General features: G+C 37.9%; 3 protein-coding genes across 8 annotated transcripts; all 3 read right to left on the reverse strand.

Annotated features, from left to right (window-relative positions):
• Nucleotides 1-3,335: 3,335 nt before the first annotated feature.
• Nucleotides 3,336-12,384, reverse strand: gmpr (guanosine monophosphate reductase). The gene is made up of 9 exons (XM_060897560.1): nucleotides 11,994-12,384; nucleotides 8,217-8,336; nucleotides 6,787-6,870; nucleotides 6,408-6,581; nucleotides 6,219-6,300; nucleotides 5,900-6,006; nucleotides 4,829-4,871; nucleotides 4,578-4,737; nucleotides 3,336-4,266 (listed from the first exon to the last, which is right to left on the reverse strand). Exons 1-9 carry the CDS (start codon nucleotides 12,078-12,080, stop codon nucleotides 4,086-4,088), a joined length of 1,038 nt encoding a protein of 345 aa, XP_060753543.1. The 5' UTR covers nucleotides 12,081-12,384; the 3' UTR covers nucleotides 3,336-4,085.
• Nucleotides 12,385-12,792: 408 nt separating this feature from the next.
• Nucleotides 12,793-19,682, reverse strand: fuca1.2 (alpha-L-fucosidase 1, tandem duplicate 2). Its single transcript, XM_060897514.1, has 8 exons — nucleotides 19,185-19,682; nucleotides 18,227-18,361; nucleotides 17,521-17,658; nucleotides 17,217-17,322; nucleotides 16,900-17,100; nucleotides 16,278-16,468; nucleotides 13,813-13,912; nucleotides 12,793-13,140 (listed from the first exon to the last, which is right to left on the reverse strand). Exons 1-8 carry the CDS (start codon nucleotides 19,517-19,519, stop codon nucleotides 13,009-13,011), a joined length of 1,338 nt encoding a protein of 445 aa, XP_060753497.1. The 5' UTR covers nucleotides 19,520-19,682; the 3' UTR covers nucleotides 12,793-13,008.
• Nucleotides 19,683-21,394: 1,712 nt separating this feature from the next.
• Nucleotides 21,395-27,712, reverse strand: zbtb8b (zinc finger and BTB domain containing 8B). 6 transcript variants are annotated; one of them, XM_060897516.1, is made up of 6 exons: nucleotides 27,571-27,698; nucleotides 26,249-26,363; nucleotides 25,919-26,155; nucleotides 24,382-25,471; nucleotides 24,100-24,269; nucleotides 21,395-23,429 (listed from the first exon to the last, which is right to left on the reverse strand). In XM_060897516.1, exons 4-6 carry the CDS (start codon nucleotides 25,445-25,447, stop codon nucleotides 23,127-23,129), a joined length of 1,539 nt encoding a protein of 512 aa, XP_060753499.1. In that variant the 5' UTR covers nucleotides 25,448-25,471; nucleotides 25,919-26,155; nucleotides 26,249-26,363; nucleotides 27,571-27,698; the 3' UTR covers nucleotides 21,395-23,126. The 6 variants fall into 6 exon arrangements, with proteins under 6 accessions (XP_060753499.1, XP_060753501.1, XP_060753500.1 ...); XM_060897518.1 differs by lacking the exon at nucleotides 26,249-26,363 and having other exon boundaries at nucleotides 27,571-27,700; XM_060897517.1 differs by lacking the exon at nucleotides 25,919-26,155.
• Nucleotides 27,713-27,807: the final 95 nt, after the last annotated feature.

Raw genomic sequence — 27,807 nt, forward strand, 5'->3', positions numbered from 1 at the left:
GATTTTATTAGTCTGGTTTTGCATTAGAGATGAGCGTAGCGGGACACAGGAAGTAACTGGTCCTTAAACAGGAACGCTTGATCTCCGTAACAGTAGCGGTGTAACTCTTGGCTGCTCAGTGTTACAGATCAGAAGGAGATTTTTTGTCTTCCACTGGAAGGGAAATAAAAGCTGTGTATAGTTTCTTTCTTTTGTTTTTCTTTTTATTTCCATTCAATGGAAAGGATCGTGATGGCAGAACCACTCAAAAGGAGGAGCTCCTTTTTAGGGTTGTAGGTGGACAGAATGCTACAAGATGTTTATGGTTTCAGAGCTTTGATGTTACTGGTCTAATTGTATATAAGACTGTTAAATGAAAACTGTTGAATGTCACATCCAGTCCCAAGACACAGTGTTCTTGGTATTGACACAGAGAAGTCAGGCCAGTAGCAAGAAGCAGTCCTGGGAGATGGAGGAATGTTTTGCACCTTACTTAGTACAAGAAGAAATGATATATATATATATATATATATATATATATATATATATATATATATATATATATATATATATATATATATATATACATAAATATATATAAAAGCATAATGGCCTGAGTAGAAACTTATTTTGTGAAAGGAAATTATTTTAATTTTTTTTTTGTTTTGTTTTTTGTTTTTTTGTTTCCATATGCGTGCATACTCTGTACATTGTGTAAAATATTGTACTTGCACTAGCCTTTTTTTTTTTTTTTAATGGAAACTAATATAAAAAAAATCAAGAATTGAAATTCTATTTTCTAATTGTGGTGTGTCTATTTGTAGGATACACTCACATCCGTTTTCTTGGATTTTATGGTCCCTTTCTTTGATGGTGCTTGCCAGTTTTCTAGTTAGAATTTCATTATTCAGAATAACAAAACAATATTTGATTCAGGTTGTGAACAAACTTGTTAAGAAAAAAAAGTACAAATACAAAAAACAAAAACAAAAAAAATACAACAAATCGTCTGTATACCAGTACAAGTTTATTGTTTCAGTATACACGTACTAATAAAATTACAGTGCCAATAGAAACGTGTGCGCTTGTTTTTTTTGTTTTTTTTGGACTCTGAGCGCTGTCACGTGCATTGGGTTTAATTCCACACTGTTTATAACACAGTGCCACTGAATTCACAAATCTGTTCAGAAGGTGTGCGTTAGTTTCATGTAAATATACTGTATGTGTATATTAATGTGTTCATTTTCATGTTATTTTTTCTAAAGTAAAAACTGACAGGGACTCTTTTACAGCAGATACTCTACATTATATAAGACTAATAATAAACTGAAATAAAAACTTAATTGTTAACAAAAAAGATATAATCAGTGATGTGGACGATTCTTATTAGAAGAAATTCATTAATAACGCTTTGCATGGACTGAAGAATTTACAACTCTCTCTGAAAATGTATTTTTGTGTGTTTGTGAGAGAACGCAAAAGCAAGAGAAAAAGATGCTTATAAAGGAGCAGCTATTTAGAGTTGCTATAACGTAAGTGATTACAGAAACTAGCTCGTCTACGTCTTCTAATAAACCATTCAAATATCAAACGTCATTCATAAATAAATTCAGAATTCCAAGTGTAGGCAAATCACTGTGTTATAAGTGCAATAAGTGCAATGGAAACTAACTGACCTCAGGCTGACCTCCAGTATTCTACATCATACTGCACTTTTTAATACTGCACATGAACTTCATATCTAATATAGAAACAAGGCATGCCTGGATACTATGTTTTTGCCAGACTGCATACTTGTGAATAAATATGTATACAGCAAAAAGGGAAAATAGCTGAGTGTTTGCAGAACTGAAGCGAAATGTTCCTCTGCATGATCACTCACGTTGTCTGCGTTTAATTGGCATGTTTGATCAGATTACTTGTATAATTGCAAGCTGTAGTCGCGCCACATGACATTTTCACACATCACAGTCTACCTTTGCATTGAGTTCCATTATTAATAGGTGAAATACATCCAGATTGCTGTTATTTCAGGTCATCTGTTCATTAGTGAGTCAAAGCACACTAGGGTTACGTCACAGAGTATCATGTGGTACTGGATGTTGGATTAGGAGCTCTTTTTTTTTTTTTTTTTTTTTTACAAGTAAGAGTACGAGTAAATGAGCATGGTATCAGACTGATAGCGGATAGCAGTATCACTATCAATGCATCTCTAATTCAAACAGCCCTAAGCACACACACACACACACACACACACACACATCTATGCTTCCTGCTTTAAGTGTTCATGGCACTTGATCCAAACTAATTGTTGCCACTGATTTCTAGCCCTTTCCTTGTTCTTAAGGACCAAGCACCTGTTGCTAGGCAATCACAGCAAGCAAACTGTGGAAATAAGAATCCTCATGCCCTCTATTGGGAAAACCACAGCGTTAATGCAGAGGAAGCCATGGCACTGTTTTGGCAGTTCCTGACGGAGGCGGTAATGGAATGTGGGTGTGAGATGAGCTGGCTGTCTTGACTATCAGCTTACATTAGTAGCTGGCTCATTCATTTAAATAAGTGTCAGTGAAAGACATAACCAGATCTAATCAGACACTAAAGCCCACACCATTGCGTACAGAGCAGATCTAACACAATTAGCACAGACTTGCTCTGTACTTGCATACCTCATCACATTGCTGAAGTGAACAACAGTAACCAATGAAGCTCAAACCATTTAGGAGGGAAATAATTAGCTAGCAGTTGTACTGGATCATATCATTATAGGAACATAATTAGATTATTTTTTATTGTAGTATAAAAATCTGATATGTGTGAAAACTAGATGATGTTAGATTTTGGATTTTTGCTTCTAGTATCTTGAGTTATAGTGTTATATTTAGTCTGAAGGTATTACACATTCAATCAATTCAAGGTCCCAAACCTCAAAATGTGCACTCAGATACCTGATGATTAAAGACATCAGTGGTGTAGGTAATTACTCACTTATACAGCTAGTTAGCTCTGATCAAGGTCAGACATCCCTAGTCTAATAGCTAGCATTGACTGGGTGGATGTTTGCTAGCTCCAAACCTCTCCAGAATCCTACTCTAACAGTGCCAAATATCTCCATCTTGACCACATTTATTAAATCTTTCAGCAGCAATTATAATGCACTTATTGTTCCTAGTCATAGTTTCAATTCTGAATGACAGGAAAAAAGTCTATTTGGAATAAGACACTCTGCATGAGCTAAACGTTTAGCAGCTCAACTGGGAAACAGTGGTCAGGCTATAATTTTAAGATTTCATTTTTGTTCTATTAGAAGAAACTTCGGATCTTATGAAAGAGTTAAGATATACTGAAAGATGTAGTTCATTTAGATCTCTTTATTACTCTATGAGTTACAGTGTGACACTTAAACGAACAGGACTTTAGGCACTGCAGCCTTTCACATTCCTCTGGTCTTGAAGCTACATCCTGCCAAAAAAACAGTGTACAGTATACAAGAAGCAGGCAGGCCAACAGAAATAGTACAGTATGCTTTGCACAAGTCTCTGTTCCAATGAAGTCAGCGTTACATCGTACACCAATATTAGCACATTCCCTAAAATATTTAAATATTTATAGGCAACATAGTATTCTTACTGTATAAGGAGAACTTGTCCTTTTATTTATTCTTCTAACTTGCGCCTCATGCTGGCTCATATCCTTTCAGCATTAAAATAGTTGCATAGTTGTAATGAATAAATTCACAAATCTCTTTACCCAAAGAATAGGCCTATTTGTTGAAGCCCTATTCAACCTGCTTTGGCAGGGAACCTTAACATTGCAACTTACAGAGCGTAAAGTCTTAAATTAAAAACAAGCTGAATCATGCTAGTGCTGTAGATGAGTTGTTTTATCAAGCACTACAACATGAGTCCTGAGTGAAATAAAAAAAATCCTCTGCAACTATTTTGAGTCCGTGTGACTGTATGAAATACACATGTGTAAAGTCAGAAATCATTTGTACCCAAGGTACATGTATGGATCTGACCCACTGAGGTACAGTTACATGTAGCTTTAGCTCTGAGTGCTAAAGGTTTGTTTAGTTTGTGAGTGTCTCAATGTACTTTATGGCTTTAGGTGAACATTTGGCTCGATTGCTGTGTAACTCTGATGAATGTGGTCCTGCGGCTGAGCTCTTTGAGTTTGGCAGCTCCTACATATGTGCAAGTGGAGCGCAGACCACCCATGATGTCTCTGATGGTGTCCTCCACATCACCTTTATAGGGGACCTGAACGGTCCGGCCCTCGGACGCCCTGCAGAGACAAAAATCAGGACCTTTGATCTTCAATGAAAAGCAAAAATGAGACCTAGACTACATGCAGTGTGGATGAGTGAAAGAGTCTGGATGAGTGGTTAAAATCCTTCAAGCTGCCCTTCTTGGGTCCTCAGTCATAAACTTAAACCAAAAATTTGCCCCTCAATTACTCAATTGTACATGATGGTTGGACATGATAAAATGATTGGAAGTGTGTATAGACAATCATATTGCAAGTATCATTATGCTACAATTCGTGAACAGAAAAGTACAAAAAAGTCTCTCTAAAGAACATTTGTGTGTCTTCACCTGTATTCTGCCACACCACCAACATATTTTTTCATGGCTGTGTCTGAGCTCATGCCATAAAACAGCTTAAACTTCTTTCCATCCTTTTCGATGACTTCACCGGCACATTGGTCATGCCCTGCTAGCATTCCTCCTAGCATGACGAAATCTGCCCCTGCGCCTTCAAGATCAGCACGGAGACAGGAAATCAGATCCGTCTCACATATGACAGTTTGTATTTATTATGAAAATGACCTGAGAGCAAAACTTACCAAAGGCTTTTGCAACATCTCCTGGACAACTGCAGCCTCCATCCTGGAGAGAGAGAAACAAATTAAACTACAACTTAATATATAATACTCCAAAAAACTAAAAAATGTAACTTTTAAATGAATGATGAGTAAATAATAATAATAATAATAATAATAATAATAATAATAATAATAATAATAATAACAACAACAACAACAACAACAACAACAACAACAACAATAATAATAATAATGATAATGCTTTTAGGACTCTAATATTCTTAAAGAAAAAAAATCCATTCGGAAACAATATTTTTCTATTAAAGTATTTGTATAAATATTTATATATTATTGTTATATAATATGTTGTGTTTGTGTTTTTCCTTCCATAAGAAGTTAACTGTGGAGTGCCACTGATATCACATGAGGAAATTGCTATTAGATGCCATGCCATTTAATCAGTGAATAACTTTAAGTGATAACAGTCAGGTAAGTCCACAAGACAAAGGAGCAGAAGCTTCCTGTGACATTCAATGTGATTTTAATGAGAAACCCAATGTAGAAGAAGTGGACACAAAAAGCCCAGGATTTAAGGTTACAGAAAGCAGTGCAGCTAGACAATGCAACTGTGCAGAGCTACACTGCGTGATGGTGTAGATGGTGACAATAGCATTAAAGTTGTAAAGATGCTTTATAACTTGATTTGGACTGTGGCTGGAAAGTGGACAGATGAGGAGGTGAAAGAGCTGGACAGACTAAAAGTTTAAAGCAGCACTCTAGTCTAAGTAGAGATGAAGCAAGGGTTAAAAATCCCATCAACACCTCTAAAGGCAGTCAAACAGCATTGTGGGTAATGCAGGAAAAATTTCAAATAAATCTTTTACACAGATGAAGATCAAAAGTTACTGAATAAGTTGTTCAGAATGGATTTTTCTTTAAACTTATCAAATGAAATGTTTCTCTTTTAGTACTTATATGAAGCAGAGAAAGCTAGATGCTGCCCTCTTATGATAAAATAAGGTAAGTGCGACTTGATATTAAAAACCAGCCATTGTCTTATCCATGATGCATGAAAAGTGTACTCATGCTCACAGAGATGATGTGTCCTTTGAGTCCATGAGCAGAATCCGCACACTCAATAACAGCACTTAACTGAGGGTAGCCCACGCCGGTCTTGATGCGGGTGGTACATACAGAACCTGCAAGCACGGTTTTTATATCACTTCTGCTAAAGTCACTACACTGTAAGCATTCATGATGATTTTGTGAGGTATTTATTCAGATACAGCTTTTTTACTTGAGTGATTCGAGCTCTATAGCAAATTCAGTCTTGTGTAAGACCAGCTCAACAGATTTATTGCTTGTTTATTGCTTTTTAGTTTCAGAAATGAAAATGAGACACAGTACCCACCTGGACCGATGCCCACTTTGATGATGTCGGCTCCAGAAAGAATGAGCTCTTCCACCATTTCTCCAGTCACTACATTCCCAGCCTATTAAATCCAGAAAGATGTGAATAATGGGATTGTTTTTAAAACCAAAGCAACAGGTGATTGCTATATGATGCTTGGAAAAGAATGGTCTTGGCGCTCTCACTTACCATAATGGTGTGGTTAGGGAACTTCCCCCGGACTGTTTTGACAAACTCCACAAAATGCTCGGAATATCCATTGGCCACATCCAGGCAGATGTACTTAATGAGTGGAACGGCTTCCAGAATGCTGCATAGTTTCTCCAGATCTGATTGCCCACTGCCTGAGCTTGCAGCCACATGCTGTAGATCAGAGAAAAGATGTTACACATTCAGTCAGGAGGCAATTCAGGAGACAGAACACTTCCTACTGTGCTTGAATCACAATAACCACTAAAATGGCACTACAGAGTGTTCCTTTTATAATTTGTTACTTGGCTGTGACTAAAGATTGCAAAAGCTCAGTCACACTGTCACTTGGCACATGCTCCATTTAATTTAATGTTACCTCCAGGCACTCTGGATGATTGGATGCAAATGACTTCCATTCTTCCACAGAGTAATGTTTGTGGATGGCGGTGAAGAGAGTATGCTGAGAGAAACGAAGAAGAGGAAAAAAATGTTTGGAAACAAGGCCAGTGTGCACAGTAGAGATGTATCTGAATACATTGAAATGATAATGTGTTCTAAACAGATACAACCTGATTGGATACAAACAGATTTGTATAGAAGGTCATTTGTTTGTTTGTTTGATTGTTTGTTTGTTTACAAGCAAAAATAATATCTGAAAGAAAGAAAGAAAGAAAGAAAGAAATCTCCTTCTGGTTTAGGCCACACCCACTTTGGAGTTATATATATATACACAGATATAAACACAGATACGGATAAAAAAAATTATATATATATATATATATATATCGCGGTTGACACAAAGTGTGGACGAAAGGTCTAGAAGCCCTAGTGAAAATATTTCTATTTTATAAATAAATAAAATCGTGTGAATAGTAGAATTTTTATAATATTTACATGAATTTCAGTTATTTCAGTTTTATCACTGTTTTGCAAAACCTGATGATCCATTTAAGACCAAATCCATTGTAGTTTCATCTGAAGAGGAGATTAGTGAATATCACAAAATCTACTAACATTTGAATAAGGACCTAGAAATTGTGCAGAATCTTGAATATTATAGATAGTATTATAATATATTATCTATAATAATATTATAGATATTATTATAAATTTTCTAAGTTTGAAGTTTTAAAACCTTCAATTTATTTCCAATTTCAAATGACAAATTAAATATTGTCTTCTAAATTTGAACCTCACCGTATACAAACAGTCTTTGGATACACTCCTACTGCCCAGACACATAGTAGGTCCATGTAGAGAAATGATTTCATCCCCCATGATGTATGGAATCTAGTCCGACTCTCTCTAACAACTTATCGTAACGAAGCGGATCATGGGATTTGTAACAGAGCATCAGGTAATTACTATTGGATGCTTTGGGAAGGACATTAGGTCACCTAGCATTTCACACTATTTTAGAATTTATCTATAGTTTCTCTGTTGATCAACAATCAAAACGAAATCTGAGAAGACATTCTGTCTTCTGATCCTGTCATGGTCCTGAGATACTACAGTATTTTAAGAAGAATTGTTAAGATCTGACTGACGGCTCAGGAAGAGGTTACAAAGGAGAACGAGCAAGATAATAGAAAATATTTAGACCATCTTCTGTAAGGGTTTCTGCGTATTTTAAAATACACTCAAACTATTTTTGTTTTCTGTGCTAAAATATCATTTTCTAAAGCTGTTTTTTTGTTCTAAGGGCAAACAAACTTAGCACTCAGCTGTAACAAGTGCTGAAACAGACTGCAGGCCTTATGGCATTGTTTTAACATTTATAGTAGTGTGTATAGTGCAGATGCTCACCTTGCTCATTACCTGGGCCACCTCAAAAGTACCTGTAGTGTCCATGTTAGCAGCAATGATTGGGATGCCATTGTATGTATGCTTTGAGTTGCGGAATGTGAAAGTCCTCTGCAGGTCCACCTATTCAGGACGACACACACACACACACACACACACACACACACACAGTCTTATATACAACTTATTAACTTCTGAGTAGGGTAACCAAACCAAATCTGGTATTTCCTTCCTTAGAGGAGTCCTGTATTTTAGGTGTTGACTTATTTGTCCATTATTTTTTTGTTGCTATTGTCCTTTATGGACTATTGTCCTGTGGACCTAGACACAGGACATGTGCACAGGACAGCATGACAGTATGCATCTAATGCACCACTTAGATCAGCTCTCTGTAGGGTCAGAAAGTTCATTCATTCATTCATCTTCTACCGCTTTTCCGAACTACCTCGGGTCACGGGGAGCCTGTGCCTATCTCAGGCGTCATCGGGCATCAAGGCAGGATACACCCTGGACGGAGTGCCAACCCATCGCAGGGCACACACACACACACATTCACTCACGCAATCACACACTACGGACAATTTTCCAGAGATGCCAATCAACCTACCATGCATGTCTTTGGACCGGGGGAGGAAACCGGAGTACCCGGAGGAAACCCCCGAGGCACGGGGAGAACATGCAAACTCCACACACACAAGGCGGAGGCGGGAATCGAACCCCAACCCTGGAGGTGTGAGGCAAACGTGCTAACCACTAAGCCACCGTGCCCCCCGGGTCAGAAAATTATTTGCACTAAATATATATATATATGTACTTTCAATAACGACTCATCTTTAAGTCAAAAGAGTAAAAATACCTTAAATCCTGGTGTATCATACGTTCAGATGAGAGTCATAAACACATCTCACCATCCACACTGATGTCGGAAATGACATAAAAGGCATTTTATTACTATTTTATGATCTCAGAGCTGCAGCATATGATACATGTTCAAGTATATCAGAGAAACCTTGGAGAAACATGTTAGATGTCAAAAATATGTGGAGTTATAAAAGTTGTTTTATTTTTAAATCCTCAAGAATCACCTTCATATAGCACACACAATTGATTAATATAATATTTTATGATCATAATAGTTTAATAATATTATCTGGACACATAAGTCCTGAGCTTTAAAATGAAACACGTGTCAAATCATGTGTCAATTCAGTGAACTCTTTACATGTATCTGAAACTGCTTGTGGAAAAACAATGTAGTATACTATATGTAATGATATGTAAAGAAAATTGTCCTTAGGTTAAATTGAGAAAGTCTTTTGTTCCTTTTGACTGATTTTAAATGGAAATATTCGACTAGCATGCAGGTCGTTTGAATGCAAAGTTTGTGCTGAATCATTTACAGGAGCAAATGAGCTGAACAATCATGTGCCTTGTAACTTGATGCATCCTGCTTTCTCTTTTCATATCTCAAACACACACACGCGCACACACACACACACACACACACACACACACAAATATAGAATTTTTATCGAGCTCCACATTAGACATTAGTATCATATTTTAGATTTAATATATGAATACTGAAGGTGTTTATTTGCTCGTGTCTGATCTCCACATTGCTCTCCTTCCAGTCTTCTTGCTGTGACTCCAGTCTGTTTCATTTTACTGTGTTACTAGTTTAAAACCTGTTGCTTTCTAAATTGAATTGCATGTGTTATTTATATAAAATTGAACCAACATTTTTCTAGTGTTTATTTGTAGTCAGCTAAGAACCGTATAGTCAAACCTGATGAGCTACTGTACACGGCCTGCAACTGGCAAACTGATTGGCTAGCAACATAAACATTTACATTATGATTTTTATGAGATTTACATTGTTTTCAGAAACGCTTTCATTTCTTTGACATTCTCACATAAACTCAAACATCTATATCATAGCTCTGTTAGATTTTAGCCTATAATATGTGGCTTGCAAATATGAAACGTATCCATATGAAATGATTAAAACAGAAGAATAACCAAATCAATGAGACATCTGATATATGATCTTAGTAATACTGAATGTTATAATGCTGATCAGTTGATGCTCAGATTCATATTGTACGTCATTATCAGTATTAGTGTTTTATCATAATCATATTATTACATACATGAACCTCTTTGATTTTTTTTTCTAGTGACAAACAAATGTACTCAAAATACATTCTTTGTGTTTGCAATGATTTATTTCACACTTGTGTAGGTTTTGCTGGTTTTAGTAGTTTTTTTTATATTCTTTTTCCTGCTTTCAGCATGCTTCCTAAAACACTTAGCAAAATACAATGTCTCTTATTTGTTATTTGCTCTTATTTGTTATCTGGTCAATAATAACTAAACAATGTATAGAATTTAAAAATAATAAAAAATAGGTTGCTTTAAAAAAGTCTTAATCCAAACGCTGTTGCACATTATATCAATACTGGACAGGACACCTGATCTTATTCCTGCTGTGTGGATTGACGTGATATCACACATTTTTTGTTCAAATTGTCACAAATTGTTCACTTGGAACCAAAAAAGAACACCAATATTCAATTTTCAAAGTTGGGACTGGATCAGAACACCTACAATTTCTAAACAATGGGAAGGCTTTTCTGAGAACATGGGCTCGTATCTGTCCAGACTGCAAGTGCTATAAGAATTATTATATTACTGGTGTTTATAAAGGAAAAATCTTTTTTCATCCTAGTTATTGTGCTGTATTGTATTTTATTACACCTTAATATTGCTTTGCCCAAACTTTGTTCTCATTGTCTCCTTGAGTTAAATGTATTTGTTTATTAAATGTTCAAAATCACTAAGGTTTCTGTGTTGAGGGTCTTGCAAGGTGAAATGCTTCAACTGCAGCTCCCATATTTAAAAACGATCTATGTCTTGGACCGTTTGCCATGACACAATTGAATCAGGAAAGCTTTAACATGATCTTCTGGCCTGTGACGTCATCCTGCAGGGACTGAGGCTTCTCTAATGCACAAGATCAATAACTGAGCCGGACTCATGGATTATGAGGCAGAATCTGGGTGTATTTTGCAGGATGACCTTTTTCCTGTTACTAAACATATCTTTATACAGTGGCAAGATTCCAAATAGTGCCTAAAATGGAGAAACTGGAGGTTTTGGAAGTTCTTGACACATCAGTAAGACTTAATAAACTGCAAATCTGTCATGATGGTTATTGCGTGTTAATTATACCTTTTGTTTCGAAAGATGATTGCGATCTGGGAATATCTAGATTGCCAGGTCAGAAGACTTCCAGGAAAGCAATGGTATTTGGACTCAGATAATGCATTAGACCGCACTGCATTGTGGGTGTTTCTCACACGTTCACTTAAAGCAGACAGTGTTGAGCAGAGCAGCTGCACCAGAGTAGAATCTATTTTCAGGGGCATTAAGAACACAGGCCTATTTTTAAACATTTTCAGCACGTAACTCGGTTTGTGTTGCTCTACCTCAGCGTGAACAGTTGTCACCGTAAGGCACCTCTCCCTCGGGGTAATGTATCTGGGCCAGATTCAGGTTGCATTAAGACAACATACTGAAGATGAAAACACTCAGCAGCGACACATCGACTGACTACAGATCAGTTCTGATCAAAAGCAGCCCCTCAGAGAAAACTAAATATTGCCCTAATAAAACCTGGTCAAGTTAGTTTAACCTCAGCAAGGTCAACACTACCATTCTTCCAAGCCTTAAATTCCACTTTGACAGATTTATCTCTCACACAGCTTCTGATCTTACCTCAGACCTGCTCTTTAGGCTGCTCCTCTTTGGTCTCAACAGGACATCTTTAAAGTCCAGTTTGATGTCAGAGTCCACTCGTGGCATGGCTGAAGGCCTGAGTGTGGATGAGATTCTCCTGAGCTGGGCTGGTGCACTTGCTGCTACACAGCTCCAGGCACCAAACCCGAATCGGCAGAAGCCCAGCGTATTTATAGTGTGATCAGAGCCATCCCACCCCAGGGCCACATGGCTTTATTTGGCAAGAGCCATACTCTACTTCTCGCTTCCTCGCTCCCTGCTTCGTCCCTGCTCACTCCTCTCTCCTCTTACAGTGTTGAGTAGCAGCAGCAGCCGAGGCAGGCACATTTCCCGTCTGGCCAGCTGACACACATAACCACACACACACACACACACACACACACACACACACACACACACACACACACACACACACACACACACACACTCTGCGGCTCAGCACTGCAGTATGCGCAGTGGCACACAGACAGAAGCAGAACTCTAGCTACCCTTTCAGACCGCCCCCTGGGGAATACGGGGGATGGGAAGCAGGGGACATGAAATAGAAGAGGACGAATAAAGAAAAGATGAGGATATCATCCAATCTCACTTTCTTATTATCAATTCAAAACATGTAAACATGTTACATGTTAATGTAATGTTCAATGATGCAAACTATTTATTGATTTGACAGTTGAAATATTCCAGACAGTTTGGTTAATTTCTTAATATACTGAAAAGTGATTATAATATGGCGATGAACAGTTCCATACATACAGATATACAAAATGCAGCCAGCTTGACAAATGACAGAAATCATTTATTTGGTACAAATTGTAAACAGTGCATCTGGAAATAAATTTGAATAAAAATCATTTAATCTTTCAATAAACAATTATTGACTATTTATCCATTATTTACTTTCAATAAAAAATTAAGGCAAACTATTAAGGCGAGCTACAGCCTTGCATTAAAATCATCTAGAAACGTGTCTCCTATGAACCATGTTAGACCGTTAAGCCACTCCATTGAGTTTGATGGCCCACGCCCCGGCGGCAGTGAACGGCAGCTCAGGCAGGAGCAGGATCAGTCCAGATGAATGCAGTGGAGCCCACTTTAAAGGCTCATCCCTTCCTAACAGAGTCACCTGAATAAATGAAGGAACATAAGACTTATCCCAATTTGCATATAATGCAGATTTATGTATAATAAACTAGCACTTACTGTAATTAGGATTTGTTCATAAATTAATTATGCTTGTACCACACTTTAGAATAACTGAGCCAAACATGATGCTGATTTCCTCTGCCAGTGATCTACATAAGCTGACCTGATTTGAGGCAGGTCATCATCCTGTATATCCTGTGGTGTGGGGTGTTTAAACTTTAATCCTATCTCAAACAATCCACCTGTCAAGGCTGTTCGAATTTTTAAAAATCGTATACTGCAGTCAACCACAACTTTTAATAAGAAGTCACGTATGTATGTTTGTGAGGAATTCTGCAAAATCCTACGGGGTTTTTGGATTGCAGCAGAATTCCTTTACCTTTTATGCAAATTCTAACAATATGAGGCAAAGTTGTACACTTTTGAATGAAGTGCATGTAAATGTATGTACATGATTTGTGAACTTAATTTGAAAGTATGTGGTGTTTTTTTACTGGCCGAATCTTGTAGTGTGGGTGTTTGTTGACTGAAAGAATATATATATTTAAAGAAATAAAGGTTTACATTACAGAATAAGAATGAAAAGCCCATTTCAATTGGCAAAACACACACATTTTATCATTCATGTAGCAAAGGCTTTAGTCCTACTTACCACAGTGGTTTCTGAAGTTACAGGAGAGAGGAGCTCAAATGAGTACTGCGTCGGTCTGGTGTGAAAGATGGCATACACAGTGGAGTTTTTGGAAGTGTACCTGTAAACAAAAAGACAGGTTTCTTATATAATAATACCTTGAAAGGATCCTACAGCACATTTTTCTGTCTTGGGAAATGCAAAACAAAAGACACCATAGACAGTTTTAGGACTGACATGTCTTTGAAAATTTAATAGGTGAATTATGACAATAATCAATGACAGGTTGGAAGGATGTTGAAGAAGTAATGCTACAGTAATAAACATTACAGACTGGTATCATTTCTCTTTTTTATTTCTAAAATTCTTTAACGCATTGTTTGTAACCAACTGTCTGTATATCTGGAGATCCGAACCAATCTGGCTGGTTTCAAAGCAGCACATTCCACAGAGACTTCCCTTTTGTCTGTCAGTATGAAACTACATGCTGCTAGATCAGCCAAGCTGTCATCTGCCCTAATCCTCCTCAACCTTTTTGGCAGCAATTGACAGATTCAACTACAAGACTCTCTTTTCCACCCTGAGGAGTCTTGGAATTGGTGGAGCAGCATGGGAATGGTTTGCTTCCCACCTGGTACCAAGTGATTCATCCCCAGGCTGGGATCTTGGGATATCCATGCCTAACAATCTGATCTCCCCTTCGGCCACTGCTCACAACATTGGGGTAACCATGTACAATCATCTGTCCTTTTCATCCCACGTGCTAAAGCGACACGCTTGTTTCGGTTTCTTCTCTACAGCATGAGAAGAATTTGGCCATTTTTTCCACACAGGTTGCTCAGGTACTTTGTATGTATTGAACATACAAGAACATTCAATTGTATTGAACATACTAGGTATGTTCTATTGCTTGTCATTTTGAGACTGGACTACTGCAATTTATTGCTGGCAAGTCTTCCTAGGAACGCAATTCGTCTTCTGCAAATGATTCAAAATGCATCATCATGACTTGTTTTCAACCTTCCTAAGTTGTCACACCCTCTGATCTACCAGCACTGCTCCACTGGTCCCACCATCTCTCAGGGTAAGAGGTAAGTATACAACAAGACTCCTTTTTTGTTCTGGAAGTGAGGTGGTTTCCCCTAGGTGTCACTGGCTGTATTCAAAAAACACTTCCTAAAACACTTAAACCACCTCTTATTTTCCCTGTTGTTTTTTTTTTTGGTTTATGTTTAAAAAGATTTTATATATAGGTTTTATATTTTATATATTATTAAATTCTAAATTATATATATAATTAATTAATATTGCTATTATTTTTATACTATTTTTATACTTTTGATACTATATTTCCTCCAGAGTTTTTGGCTGATGGTACCCTAATATGTGACCTAGTTTTGTATATCGTTCTGGATAAAGTGTAATTTGTGTAATGTAATTAAAAAGCAAACATGCTCTCAGATAATGTAGGTATAGGCAATGCTGAACAATGGTGCATTTCCCTGTATGCTTATTTCCCTGTACGCTCATCATGTATTCGGGTTAAGCAAATAAGGCGACTTTACATAAAACATCTCAGTGCTATAGTTGCATTGAATCTATGAGGTTAATTATTAGGGTTAATTCTATAAAAAAATTCTAATGGGTTCTGATCAGTCAGATCAGAATGACACATGCTGTCATTATTTAGATCTCTAATACAGTATGTACATTTGTAGCTTTCTATAATGTGTTGTCTGTCGCTGCATGACCTTCAGGTACAAGCCTTTAATGAGTGACATTGCAAAGAGAACACAGAATCCCCTACAGTTAAATAAACCCCTCCTTGGATTATATTAGACTTTAGCACAGTTAGCACACAATGGCATGCTATGTTTGTTTTTGACTTGCTATGACTAGCTTGTGTTTTTATTGTGTTTCTGTTTGTTCTGTTCAGTTTAGTGCGGCATCCAAGAAAGAACAGTTGCTGAATGAGTCCTTCACTGTCCTTTGCTCTTCTGTGCCCAACACAAATCTAGTTTCCTGCTTTGACGACATACTGCATCTAGCACTGCCCACCGCTTACTTCTGTTTTTCATTCATTCATTTTCTACCGCTTATCCGAACTACCTCGGGTCACGGGGAGCCTGTGCCTATCTCAGGCATCATCGGGCATCAAGGCAGGATACACCCTGGACGGAGTGCCAACCCATCACAGGGCACACACACACTCTCATTCACTCACGCAATCACACACTACGGACAATTTTCCAGAGATGCCAATCAACCTACCATGCATGTCTTTGGACCGGGGGAGGAAACCGGAGTACCCGGAGGAAACCCCCGAGGCACGGGGAGAACATGCAAACTCCCACACACACAAGGTGGAGGCGGGAATCGAACCCCGACCCTGGAGGTGTGAGGCGAACGTGCTAACCACTAAGCCACCGTGCCCCCTACTTCTGTTTTTAACACAAGAAATTCTTTTGGGGGAAAACAAAACTCACCAGACTGGCAGAGTAGCATTCTCGGTCTGAACTCTCCATGGTGTGGTGGCATAAATGGCCTCACCGTTAACCTTCAACCAGGCACCAACACCTCGGAGACGCTCCTCAAACACGGCTGGGATTATGCCGTCTGACGTAGGTCCGATATTCAGCAGATAGTTTCCTCCAAAGGCTACAGTGAAGACGAGATCCTGCCAGAGATAAAAGTGTGATGAGCAAATGCTGTTAAAAGAAAGAGTCCATGACTAGTGTGATATGGCCAGATGCTGAAGTTGATTATTTTCCCTATAAAAGGCTGAAGTGATTTATTCCTCTTACACACGAGCACTTTGCCAATGATAAAAAAAATTAGCTTATAGTTACATTTAATGTTGTAAAATGTCCATAAGTCAAGTTAGTTCCTGTTATGAGTTTCAATAAACAACTAAAAATAGTTACTCTTGAAATTAAAAGTCCAAAAATTATCCCGTTATGAAGTACTCCTTTTTTTAAATGTCTCCATTTAGAAACTTACTATTTTATTGATTGTAAGTTTATTTTGTTAAATAACAACACAATCTTAATTTGTCTATTGAACGATCATTAGATTTAATCCATTTATTATTAGACAAACATATTTTACCTTTATAATGGTGGGCAAATCCATTAATTCCCTGAGCCTCATGTTCCTGCGATATCCCCATGAGTATGTGTCTATTGAATTACATTTCTCCCATTTGTGTTTGGGCATTGTGGATGGAGTAAACTTATCAGCACAGTTATAGTAACCACCATGTTTGCAGAATGTCCCGTTCCCCCATCTGTCATTCACCACAATTACATCCTGAAGAGACAGAGTTACAACATAAAAGTACAGATTACATCAAATTCCAGTGTAAGACATTATACAGATTAACCTGGACAAATAACTGTAGATGTTACACAGGCTACATTTCCCACCTTCACTGGACTGTCATTGTAAAGCCAGGCTAAAAATTCAGTGGAGTTCCAGTAGGTGTCAGGGGCTTCCCAATCCCCATCTGACCAGATCAGCTCTGGCTGGTATCTGAAAATGAAAGAGATATCATCAGCTAATAAACATTTCCTGGAATAATAAAAAGGTTAAGATGACATGACATGGCAAAAAACAAGCTCAAGCTTAACAAAATGCATGTTTGATAATTTCTGCTATCTGGTGTGTTTTAGCATTTTACAACTATTTTAAAAAGACATGTGATGAGAGTGTGTGACTGCTCCAGATTACCTTTTGACAAGGTCAATGAGCTCTGGCAAGGTTTTGCTATAAACAAATTCCTGGGTCTTAAAGCCTGACTCCTTGTCTTTAAGATACAGGGGATTGAACCATTCATACATGGAGTGGTAGAGTCCATAGTGCAGAGACCTGCAAGAAGCATTTATAAACATGTCAGTATCCCCAATAAGAAGGACGTCTTAATTTTTCTGTTTAAATCTATTATTTAATGTTGCACCTTCAATACAAGTAACTTAAATGTGGATTGTCTATATTATAAATTGTCTATATTACATAGAATTGTCTATATTATATATGTGTGTTCTTGTCTTGTCAATGACATTCTGTTACACTGTAGAGCTTCTGTCTCTAAAACAAATTCCTCGTATGTGAAAACATACCTGGCAATAAAGCTCTTTCTGATTATGATTCTGAAATATTTTGAATCGCTTCCTCACCAGCTTCTCAAACTGTCTTCTAAGTTCTTTAAAAATGCTAAATAAACAGCTCATCAAAAAAAACCCACTGCACACATTTTAAGCTGTTTATGTCGAGTCTGCACCACTCAAGTTCCTGTTATTCAGTGGCTACTATAGAAAATATAACACTAATATAAACTTTGCAGAACTGTTGACCAACTGGCCAACCAGAATTGGGAACTCAACAACGCTGGGGTATAATTGTGTATATTCAATGATAGATAAGAGGCATCACACACCTCTTCCTAATAGCAGCCCCCAGCTCCCCGACAAGGTCCCGGTGAGGCCCATTATCAACAGAGTTCCAGTTCCATGACGTTGGCGATGCCCAGTTAGTAAAACCTTCATGGTGTTTTGTAGTAAAAACAATGTACCTGCATGATGTAAGACAAGTTCAGAAACAACACATTTAAGACAGAGTTATTATAGTAAACTGTACTTTCCTTACTGCAGCTAAAGCCTGTCACATATAACACCCGATCCTCACTTCATTTTCAATTAAGCATTCCTTTGCTTTTTTTTTAAGCTGTTTTTTCATTGTACTAACACATCTGAAACAACACAACACTAGGTGTGGCCTGGTTTTGTTTGTTTGTTTAACCTTTATTTTTACAGGCAAGTCATTAAGAACAGGTTCTTATTTACAATGGAATAACCACTTAGGGAACAGGGAAGTAGGGCTAAAATAAATACAAAACATTAAAAAATACATACAGGTTAACAATTACATAAACACACAGTTTAAAGAACAGGGCGCCCTCCTGCCCTCTCAGGTGCTACAGCTTTACTAGCTTTACTAAAACTGTCAGACACAGGAACAGTTTCTTTCACCCAGACAATCTGACAATCTTTCACCCAGACCCTGCTTCATATCTATAAGTACTGCATTATCAGAACCATCAGTCATCACATCATCCGTACAGGTTACACATAGGTGTAGTCGTATAGTCTGTATTGTCTTGTATAGTCAGTATAGTCTGTCTTGTACTATATAGTTTTTATTGTCTTGTCTTGTATTGTCTTGTATAGTCCTAGCTAAATGTATAGTATAGTGTTATTTATACTAAATATAAATATTAGTATACTTTTTTCAGTCACAAACATCTGGAACCAAATGCCTTGTGTGTGTAAACACACTTGACCAATAAACCTGATAAATCCTGATCACGTCCACCTGTAAACTGATGTTGTACTCACTTGGCTCCTGAAGCCTCGAACACTTCTGCCCAGTCGTCTGGCTGGAAGAACTGCGCGTTAAATTGTGGTGCGAACTGTGCGTAAGTGAACCCAGGAGGATAATTCTTCAGCATGAAGCCGATGTATGAGGGATCCAGCGCACCCTTCCAGTTCCACCAGAACCACTCACTGCCGAAAGCCGGCACCGAAAACACTCCCCAGTGGACGAACAGCCCGAACTTGGCTTCGTCGTACCATTTCGGCAGAGGTCTGGAGTCCAGGCTGTCCCAGTCAGGACTGTACCGTTCTGCAGAGGCCACCAGCACACAGCACACTGCGCATATCCACAAGTGCATCGTTTATTCTAACAAACACAGATCTAACTACACCCGATCAGCCGCTGGTGCAAGTCAACGTCCGTCTAGCTGCCGCCGGGAAGGCAATAAAATATCATTCACATGATTTTTACTACAGGTTAGACAAGATTTGCATTCGTGTTTGTTTCAGTCACATGAGTGGCCTTCCGCGTTCGGCATGTGATTCTGTAGGAGCGTTTAGTGCGTCGTTATTGCGCCGCTTTTACGCATTCAGCAAATACAAGCAATAGGTGGGTAGGATTGTTTTTGATATTTTACTAAAATTCTTTGATTTAAATATATGTATGTTAGGAATAGGGATAGAGAAATAGCATAAAAAATTTTAAGGTAATAATTTTTATTTTTTACTTTAATTGCATATATTAATTAATTTATTTTGATCCTTATTTTTTCTTCTTCTTATTGTTATTATAAAATATTTATTTCTTTTTTCTCTCTTTTTTGTTTCCATACTTCTGTAAAGCTGCTTTGAGACGATTGTTAATTGTGGAATTGTTAAAAGTGCTATACAAATAAAATGAATTGAAATTGAATTGTATTTGTATGTAATTCTTTTGACAAGGTCCTCGATAACAAACTCCGCTGACCCTCAACACAGATTTATTTTTCCTGAAATATTCAAATATCAGACTCACTGTTCAAATGTGCACAATATCATCTGTACAATAAAATCAGCTTCAATTCAAGGGCAGATTTGATCCACTCTCTGGTTAGGCTCTGAGGTTTGTGTCCACTTGATATTTAAATCTGTAAAGTGGCTTAATCAGTAGTCTTTGCACATGGTTCAGATAAACACTAAATTAAATAGATAACATGAATAAAAACAGATATACAATGTTTAGACTACTTTATTTTGGCCTGTCCCTGCCCAATAATTTCCCCAAACTTTATATTGAAGATTATTTGAGATTAATAAAGTACTTTCTTCTCTACATTTAAATAATTATTAAAATAATATATTGTTTATTTATTTGCATTATTGAGAATCTATTTAACATCTAATCCTTGAAGAATTCTTGTCAATGTCAATTTTAGATTTGTTGATTGAACACTTTATCAAATGACATGTTCAACAACTGGAAGTGACACTGTTCGAATGTCCTGGAGATCATAATAAGAACATTAGGACATGGCTTAACACAATTTTGAATGACTCAATGCATGTTTTCTTAGATTCAATGTTGGGGGGAAAGATTACATTACTGGGGCTAAACGGAACACCAATGACAAGTTTGCATAACATTAAAACGTTGCTTTATGCTGCACTCGACTTCACTCAGAAGTGCGAACTTGTGACATAGAATCACAGCATTTTACATCTTCGTGTGTTCGCCAACAAAATGAAGAAACAATGCACAATGAATGCACAGAAACGTTGATGAAATAGATCTTTCTTTAGCAACAATATTTCCAGCTAAGAGTAAACAGTGATGTATATTTACCTTCTCAGAACAACAGACTGTAGTCAATGTTCTAGGTTTGACATGTAAATGTCTGTATTCTGATTGATCTAAAAAAATAAAAAAATAGCGTATACACCATAAATAAGTAGTGTTTACTGCTGATGTAAGCACAAATGTTGACATCACATGCTGAATTCAAGGAAACCTGCCTGACATTTTAGGAAGTCAGTGTTAAACGACATTTTCTGTCTGTATTTTCTTACACAGAAAAAGGAAGTCCTGAGTTAGGAGTTTTAGTCTTACACAGCGTTAGACCTCCATATTTACAGATTTCCTGTATTAATTTAAATACATACATAAAAATACAAATATATTGACATAAAAATTGCACTGAAAGAATCTGATCCTGAACTGAACAGAGTACAAAGAATTCATGTGAATACATTGAAGATCAGTATTACAGTAATACAGCATTTATTTTCATTGCATGTTATTTCATATAAAGCTGCAACCTTTCGTGTTCACAGGTGAGCAAAAGTTACATACAAACATAAATAAAAATTAAAAGTGAGAAAACATTTGCACTTTGGTCAAACATTGCTTCCCTGCTTTAACATTGACCCATAAATGTGGGTTTTATGATTGACGCAGTAACAGTTCAGGTCCCAAATGTCATTAAAGGCTGCTGTAAATGCTGCACAAAACTCTTAATGACTGAAACACTCATCACGATTTGCACTGTAGAAAAATCCAGCAGAATAGGGCTGTACAAGACATCAGACTAAAGACTGAGTGTGGTGTGTGATTTAACTGTCAGCCACAACACGTTCAGACAGATTTCACAAGACTCGTTTCAAACGCAGCGATTTCATTCACACACAAATCTAAAGAGCACTAGACAAAATCAGGGCAGATCTGAGACAGCCATGATTACAAACTCTGGTACCTTGTTACATCTCTTTCAGTTTAATAGTACTTAAAAAAAAAAAAAAAGTTATATTAATATTACCAGGATTATGTTTTATGTTGATTAAAAAATGTATACAATTGAAAGAAATATTTAAAGCAATATGGATAGACAGTTTTCTGTTTATTTTAACTGATAAAGTGCAAAGATTTCTGCTTAAATTATTTAAATTATTATGATAAACAATTGTGATTTATAAATTGAGCAATTTTTTCATGATTATTTAAACCCCATAAGCAAGATAAACAATTTAAATTAGAAAAATATTGAACACTTGCCTCATATGATCTAGCCAAATTTAATAATCTCACATTTTCATTTTCAAAGAGAAATGTTTTGTTCACAAAACCTTTTATAGTCAAGGATACCTGAAAAATAATAATAATAATAACCTCAGCACAGATAAATCTGATCAATAATAATAATAATAAATTGCCACATTTATACTATTTAATGATGTTTTTATGTCCACCAATAGAATATTTTTATCACAATTTTATCATTAGATTCCATTCAGCATTATTTATAGGCTCAATAACTTTGACCATGGTGAGGTGTAATAAAACAAAAGTTGTTGACCTCCTAGCTATGCTTTAAGGAGCCCTGGGGCCCCAACACAATTTTTATGAAATGCTTTTTGTTATAATGAAATTTATTATGCTGTATCTCTCCAGCCAGTCAGTATTTCAGTCTCAGAAATAACCTACATGTAGGTAGAAATAGCCATAGAACTTGTCTAGTGTTATAGTAATTAAGATTCTCTTATGATTGGGTGTATATGTATGATCACTTTAGACAATCTCTAAATATGCGCAACTTTAAGATGTCCATGTTAATGGCATTATCAAACATCAAACACTTACTGATGTACCAAAGTTGTCATTTGATATTTACTAAATCGTATTAACCATTTATAATCGATTCCAGACAAGGTGTGGAAGTTTGGTTCTTAAAGACTGCATACCCGTAAACATGATTACAGATCAGTACTAACTTTAAGTACTCTCACTAATTGGCATTAGGCCAAACAAGATGTTTCCCCCAGAACAATGAAAATCAGGATCTGTTGATACGCTTATTCTTGCTGTAGTGTGTATCAGCAGGTTCTCTGTAACGTCCGTCTTCCCAAGCCTTGACCTCTTGGTCTGTTTACTAAACCTTTAGCAAAGTGAATGAAAGAAGAAGCCATCAGAAACCTCAGTATGTTTTTCAAGGCCTACAGGAGACTTCCTCCCTCTGCAAGCTGCCTATGAAGGTCCTTCTTATCATCTACTTCCCCAGCACCTGCACTGGGTTCCTCGTCCCCATCCACCATGAAGATGGGCCAATCAGAGTCTGTCGTGGCCTGTTCCCCACCCACAGACTGACTGCTCAGGTTCATGGAAGGAGAGTCCTCGTTAGTTGTAGTGACGCAAGTACAATTATCACAAAGGCCGAAGCGCTTTAGACCCTGAGATACGGCCCCAGAGAAGACACGCCGGCAGCCCTTACACACGATGGGCCAGGTTGCACGATGGACCTGTCAGATATATACAAAGGCAAGATTAGTAATCAGGGGTGCACACGGGAGTTCTAACCCAGGACAAGCAGATTTTGTTTCAAGGTAATTGATGATACTTGACAGACATGTTGGAATAACAATTAGAAAATTATACTCCTTATTGACTTAAATATAAAGATTTTCTCTCCAAAATAAATTATATGCGTGTGTGTATGTGTGTGTGTGTGTGTCAGGGTCATGGCTGCAACAGGCTGAGAAAGTCCCTCCAGACTTCACTTTGCCATGGATTCCAGCTCCTTCTAGTGGAACCTCAGACATTCCCAAGCTGTGACATAAATTCTACAGTGAGTCTTGGGACTGCCTCAAGGCCAAGTTTCACAAGCCAGTTTCCACTGCAATGATTTAGTCCTTCTCAGAGTCTCCATCACTTACATGATGCTGCTAGGTGCAGGACTTGAGCTGAGAGGCCCATTTGGAGGCATTAATTCCCTGGTGGCGTAGTCATAAGGTTCACCAAAACACACATGCACCTCAATATCATCACCACAATCCAAAAGTTGCCAATTCCAAAAAAAAAAAAAAAAATGACTAGTAATGTTTTTATAGTGTGAGAAAATCGCTTATACTAGATATGCCAGAAAAATTTGAGCCAGCCACCTGAACTTGACAAACCTGATCTTGGACTTACAGTAACAGCGTGTGTGCGCAGATGCTCCTGTCGAGTGAAACGCTTTCCGCAGATCTCACACGGGTACGGCCTCTCCCCAGTGTGACAGCGGATGTGCCTCTTCAGAATGCCCTTCTGTTTGGTTGTATATGGGCAGAACGGACACTTATGCAGCCTCCCTGAGTAGAAAACTGTCATTTTATGATTAAGCCCTTGGAATTTAAACAACTAAAAAAACAAACAAGCAAAATGTTAGCAAATATAAACAAAAGAAACAAGAAAAGCAAAAAGTCGATTTCTCACCTGCATCCTCCACATACCAGTCATTTTGGATCTCCATACTGCAGGATCCTCCATGACCTAGTCCTTCATCTACTCGACCCATCATATTACTGCTTCCCATACCGTGGCCAAAGTGAGAAACGAGCTCTTCTCGATGAGAGCTGGTTCCTCCACGTAGCAGCACATCTACATACTGCTTCATCTGATAATTGGGGTATGGAGGCAGGGATGTTGGCTCACTGCTTGTTGCAGGACTTGAGCTGAGAATTCTGTCTTCACCGTTGTTCGGGTTTTCGTACAGGTCCATGTCCTTGGCTTCAAGTGAACACTCACCTTCTTCATCGGGGTCAAATTTAATTTTTGTGTGCACTGGCACGATAAGCATCCCTGAAGATGATGGGTTGATTACGTCTTGCGCTGGGTTGCTTTTAACAGCAGCATTGGTGGCTGGCTGGCTGGAGAAGCCTCCCTGTGAGCTCTCGCTCTCTGAGTCTTTGCTGCTGGTAGCAGCTGGTGTGGAGGGAATATCGGAGGACGCCTCAACAGACGTGGGCATCTCCATGCTCTGCGGGGTTCCTCTGTCTGCTTGGGAAGTGGACGCTGCAGGAACACTTGAGACTGATGCAGGCGTCCCGCTATCAGCAGGTCCTTCTCTCTCTCGGCCCATTTCTTTCTGCTTCTCCTTCTCCCTGTTACAGATCTCCAATGATGATTTGATGTAGCCTTTGCAAAAGTTCACCACATCAGTCATCTGCAGGTAGCTGGCAGCAGACATGATCTCAATCACGTTATCAGTGCGCAGGTCTAGACGACCAGAGTACAGAAAGTCCAGGATGAGTGAAAAGGCATCTGCTGTGACGATGTCCAGAGAAGCTGTGCTGTGCCTGTGGCTGCTATCCTGCAAGTAATGCACAAGCAGAGCCCGGAAATATCCGCTGCTGGCAAACAGGATGTTTCTGTGCGCCTTGAACACACGGCCCTCCACGACGACGCTGCAGTCACAGAAGAAATCCCTCTTACGCTGTTCATTCAGCTCACATAACAGCTTGGAGTGATACGAGGGAACCTCCATCTTGTCCCTGCACATTCAGGCCCAAGCTGTGTTTCTGTGCTAAACAGAGAGAAACAAATAGGTGAAAATATGTGAGACATAAAAATTTAGGCAAAGGCAAAGCCAAATAAGAAACAAGAAGACTAGAAAAAGAGGAAGAATGACATGGGTAAGTACTATAGTCAAGGTAATGTGATGTAACCACCATTACTATATATGTACACAGAGCTGATCCTGCTTACACTGTAACTTTCATTATCCATTTTATGAGGTACACCTAGCAATTAGGTGCACTTAATAGACTGTCCCTAACCAGCAGTAAGAATTTCTAAATCCAAGAACAGCTTGGCTTGAATGCACTATAATCAGTGAAATGCAAGTTAAACATGCCATTAAACGATAAAAAATGTCATGCCTGTTACACTCATGTTAACACTGGATTTCTTAGAATTTTTGCACAAAACTGCAAATCTGTCAGTCGTACTGAATATCTCTGAAAATACTCACATAAGTTGTGTTTGACTTTACAGTATGGTGTAACTGTAAAGACTAATCATTAACAATCCCACTACCGGGTGTTGCTCCAAAGAAGATTAGTTCCTTTTTGAGTCTGGTTCCTCTACAGGTTTCTTCCTCATCTTGCCTTGCTAGGATCATTTTTGCTTGCCACTGTGGTCTGGTCTCCTAAACCTACATTTGGATTTCTGCAATAATACCAGACCACTGATAGTCCTGTGGCGGTCCCTATACAGTGACATGGTGAAGAAATGGTGAAAACTTGTGCAGTATAAGACAGGGCAGAAATGATGTAAAGACACAATGTTAACAGATCCTGACCTCTGGTTACCGTGTGCAGTCTCACATGTTCTTCCTGTTTCCATGTGGGTTTGCACTGGTTTCTACCCATTTCCCCCAAAACATGCATGTAGGTGGTCTAATGACACTAAACTGCCTGTAGATGTGACAAATGTGTGAGTCACACATTGTAAACTGTGCTTACTAAGGACACAGGAACAGTTTCTTTCCATCACTCTGATTAACAACTCACAATTATATTCCCAGCTTCATATCTATAAGTACTGCATTATCAGAACCATCCATCATCCGTGTATGTTACACACACTACTGCTGCTGTATGTTGTACAAAAAGCAAAATATTGCACAATATTGTTATTTGCATTTCCCACACTTTATGTACATAACTGATCAGTCATATATTCTGTATTCATATTTAATACTCACAATGTCTATTATATCACATCTGCATTATCTTGTATAGTATAGTGTTATTTATGTCTGTACATTTGAGAGTCACAAACAGCTGGAACCAAATTCCTTGTGTGTGTCAACACACTTGGCCAATAAACCTGATTCTGATTCGTGTGTGTGTGTGAGCATTGTGACCTGCATGAATGAATATATGATTCAGTTCTTTATAACATTATTAAAGTAATATACGTAAATAACACCTTTAATATTACTACTAAAATGAACTTATTTTCTATTTCCTAGCACATTACTCAATATTTCCGATTCACTTCTGATGATTTATTAGGTGTCTATTTCTATTCACCCAGCTTCACTTGGCTTTTTTTTTTTGTTACTGTTTTCTCTTTAAACATTAGTATCGTATAAAGAAGATGCTCTTATTTTAAGACAATAGCCTTTCTTCCAGTAACTAAAGTATATAATAACTCATATGCCACATGCAATCGTGTGCAAGATGAAATATATAATATATAAAGAAACCCTAGTCAGACAGAGAGATGACTCTTTTAGCTATGTAGACATGTAGCTTGGTAGCCATGGAGCTTGGTAGCCATCATAGATATCTATGGTTAGCTATGTAGCTATGTAGCCATGTATCTTGTTAGCCATGTAGCTATGTAGCCAGGTATCTTGTTAGCCATGTAGCTTGGTAGCCATGTAGCTTGGTAGCCATGTAGCTTGGTAGCCATGTAGCTTGGTAGCCATGTAGCTTGGTAGCCATGTAGCTTGGTAGCAGTGCACCAGCCAATTCACAACAATCTTTTTATTTAAACAAGGAGTCTACGCTATGCATGCTAGCACGCTACCCATCAAGACGTTTATTCTACTCTTTCCACTGACAAAAGCATCAAATTGGGTGACCTGCAACACGTATTCCGTAAACCCCTTACCTCTGTAAAATAAAATCTCTATATTCCCGGCGAGTTTGCTATTTACTTTGAAATAAGTTACAATCCTGTTTTTATTGCTAACATTTAGCAACTTCCGGTATCTATGTAGTCATACAAGATGATTGACGAAATACACGTGAGCCAATGAAAAGGCTGAATGTTATTTGGTGGGCGGGGTCAGAGACTTAGAGGAGATTTCTGTTTTTGCTAATGCTAAAATATTTATGATTTTGATGT

The sequence above is a fragment of the Tachysurus vachellii genome, chromosome 21, assembly GCF_030014155.1.
Source record: "Tachysurus vachellii isolate PV-2020 chromosome 21, HZAU_Pvac_v1, whole genome shotgun sequence".
Classification (NCBI taxonomy): Eukaryota; Metazoa; Chordata; class Actinopteri; order Siluriformes; family Bagridae; genus Tachysurus; species Tachysurus vachellii.

Excerpts from the sequence above, each read along its gene's own strand:
- gmpr (XM_060897560.1), bottom strand. The coding sequence starts at position 12,080 with ATGCCACGAGTGGACTCTGACATCAAACTGGACTTTAAAGATGTCCTG. Across the intron at positions 6,582-6,786 it reads ATCATCCAGAGTGCCTGGAG|CATGTGGCTGCAAGCTCAGG; the intron begins GTAACATTAAAT and ends TCTGATCTACAG. Across the intron at positions 4,267-4,577 it reads GGTGGTGTGGCAGAATACAG|GGCGTCCGAGGGCCGGACCG; the intron begins GTGAAGACACAC and ends TTGTCTCTGCAG.
- fuca1.2 (XM_060897514.1), bottom strand. The coding sequence starts at position 19,519 with ATGCACTTGTGGATATGCGCAGTGTGCTGTGTGCTGGTGGCCTCTGCA. Across the intron at positions 18,362-19,184 it reads TTCGAGGCTTCAGGAGCCAA|GTACATTGTTTTTACTACAA; the intron begins GTGAGTACAACA and ends TACATCATGCAG. Across the intron at positions 13,913-16,277 it reads AATGCTACTCTGCCAGTCTG|GTACACTTCCAAAAACTCCA; the intron begins GTGAGTTTTGTT and ends TTTTGTTTACAG.
- zbtb8b (XM_060897515.1), bottom strand. The coding sequence starts at position 25,447 with ATGTGCAGGGACAAGATGGAGGTTCCCTCGTATCACTCCAAGCTGTTA. Across the intron at positions 24,270-24,381 it reads CTGGTATGTGGAGGATGCAG|TTTTCTACTCAGGGAGGCTG; the intron begins GTGAGAAATCGA and ends ATAAAATGACAG. Across the intron at positions 23,430-24,099 it reads TGCGCACACACGCTGTTACT|GTCCATCGTGCAACCTGGCC; the intron begins GTAAGTCCAAGA and ends TATATCTGACAG.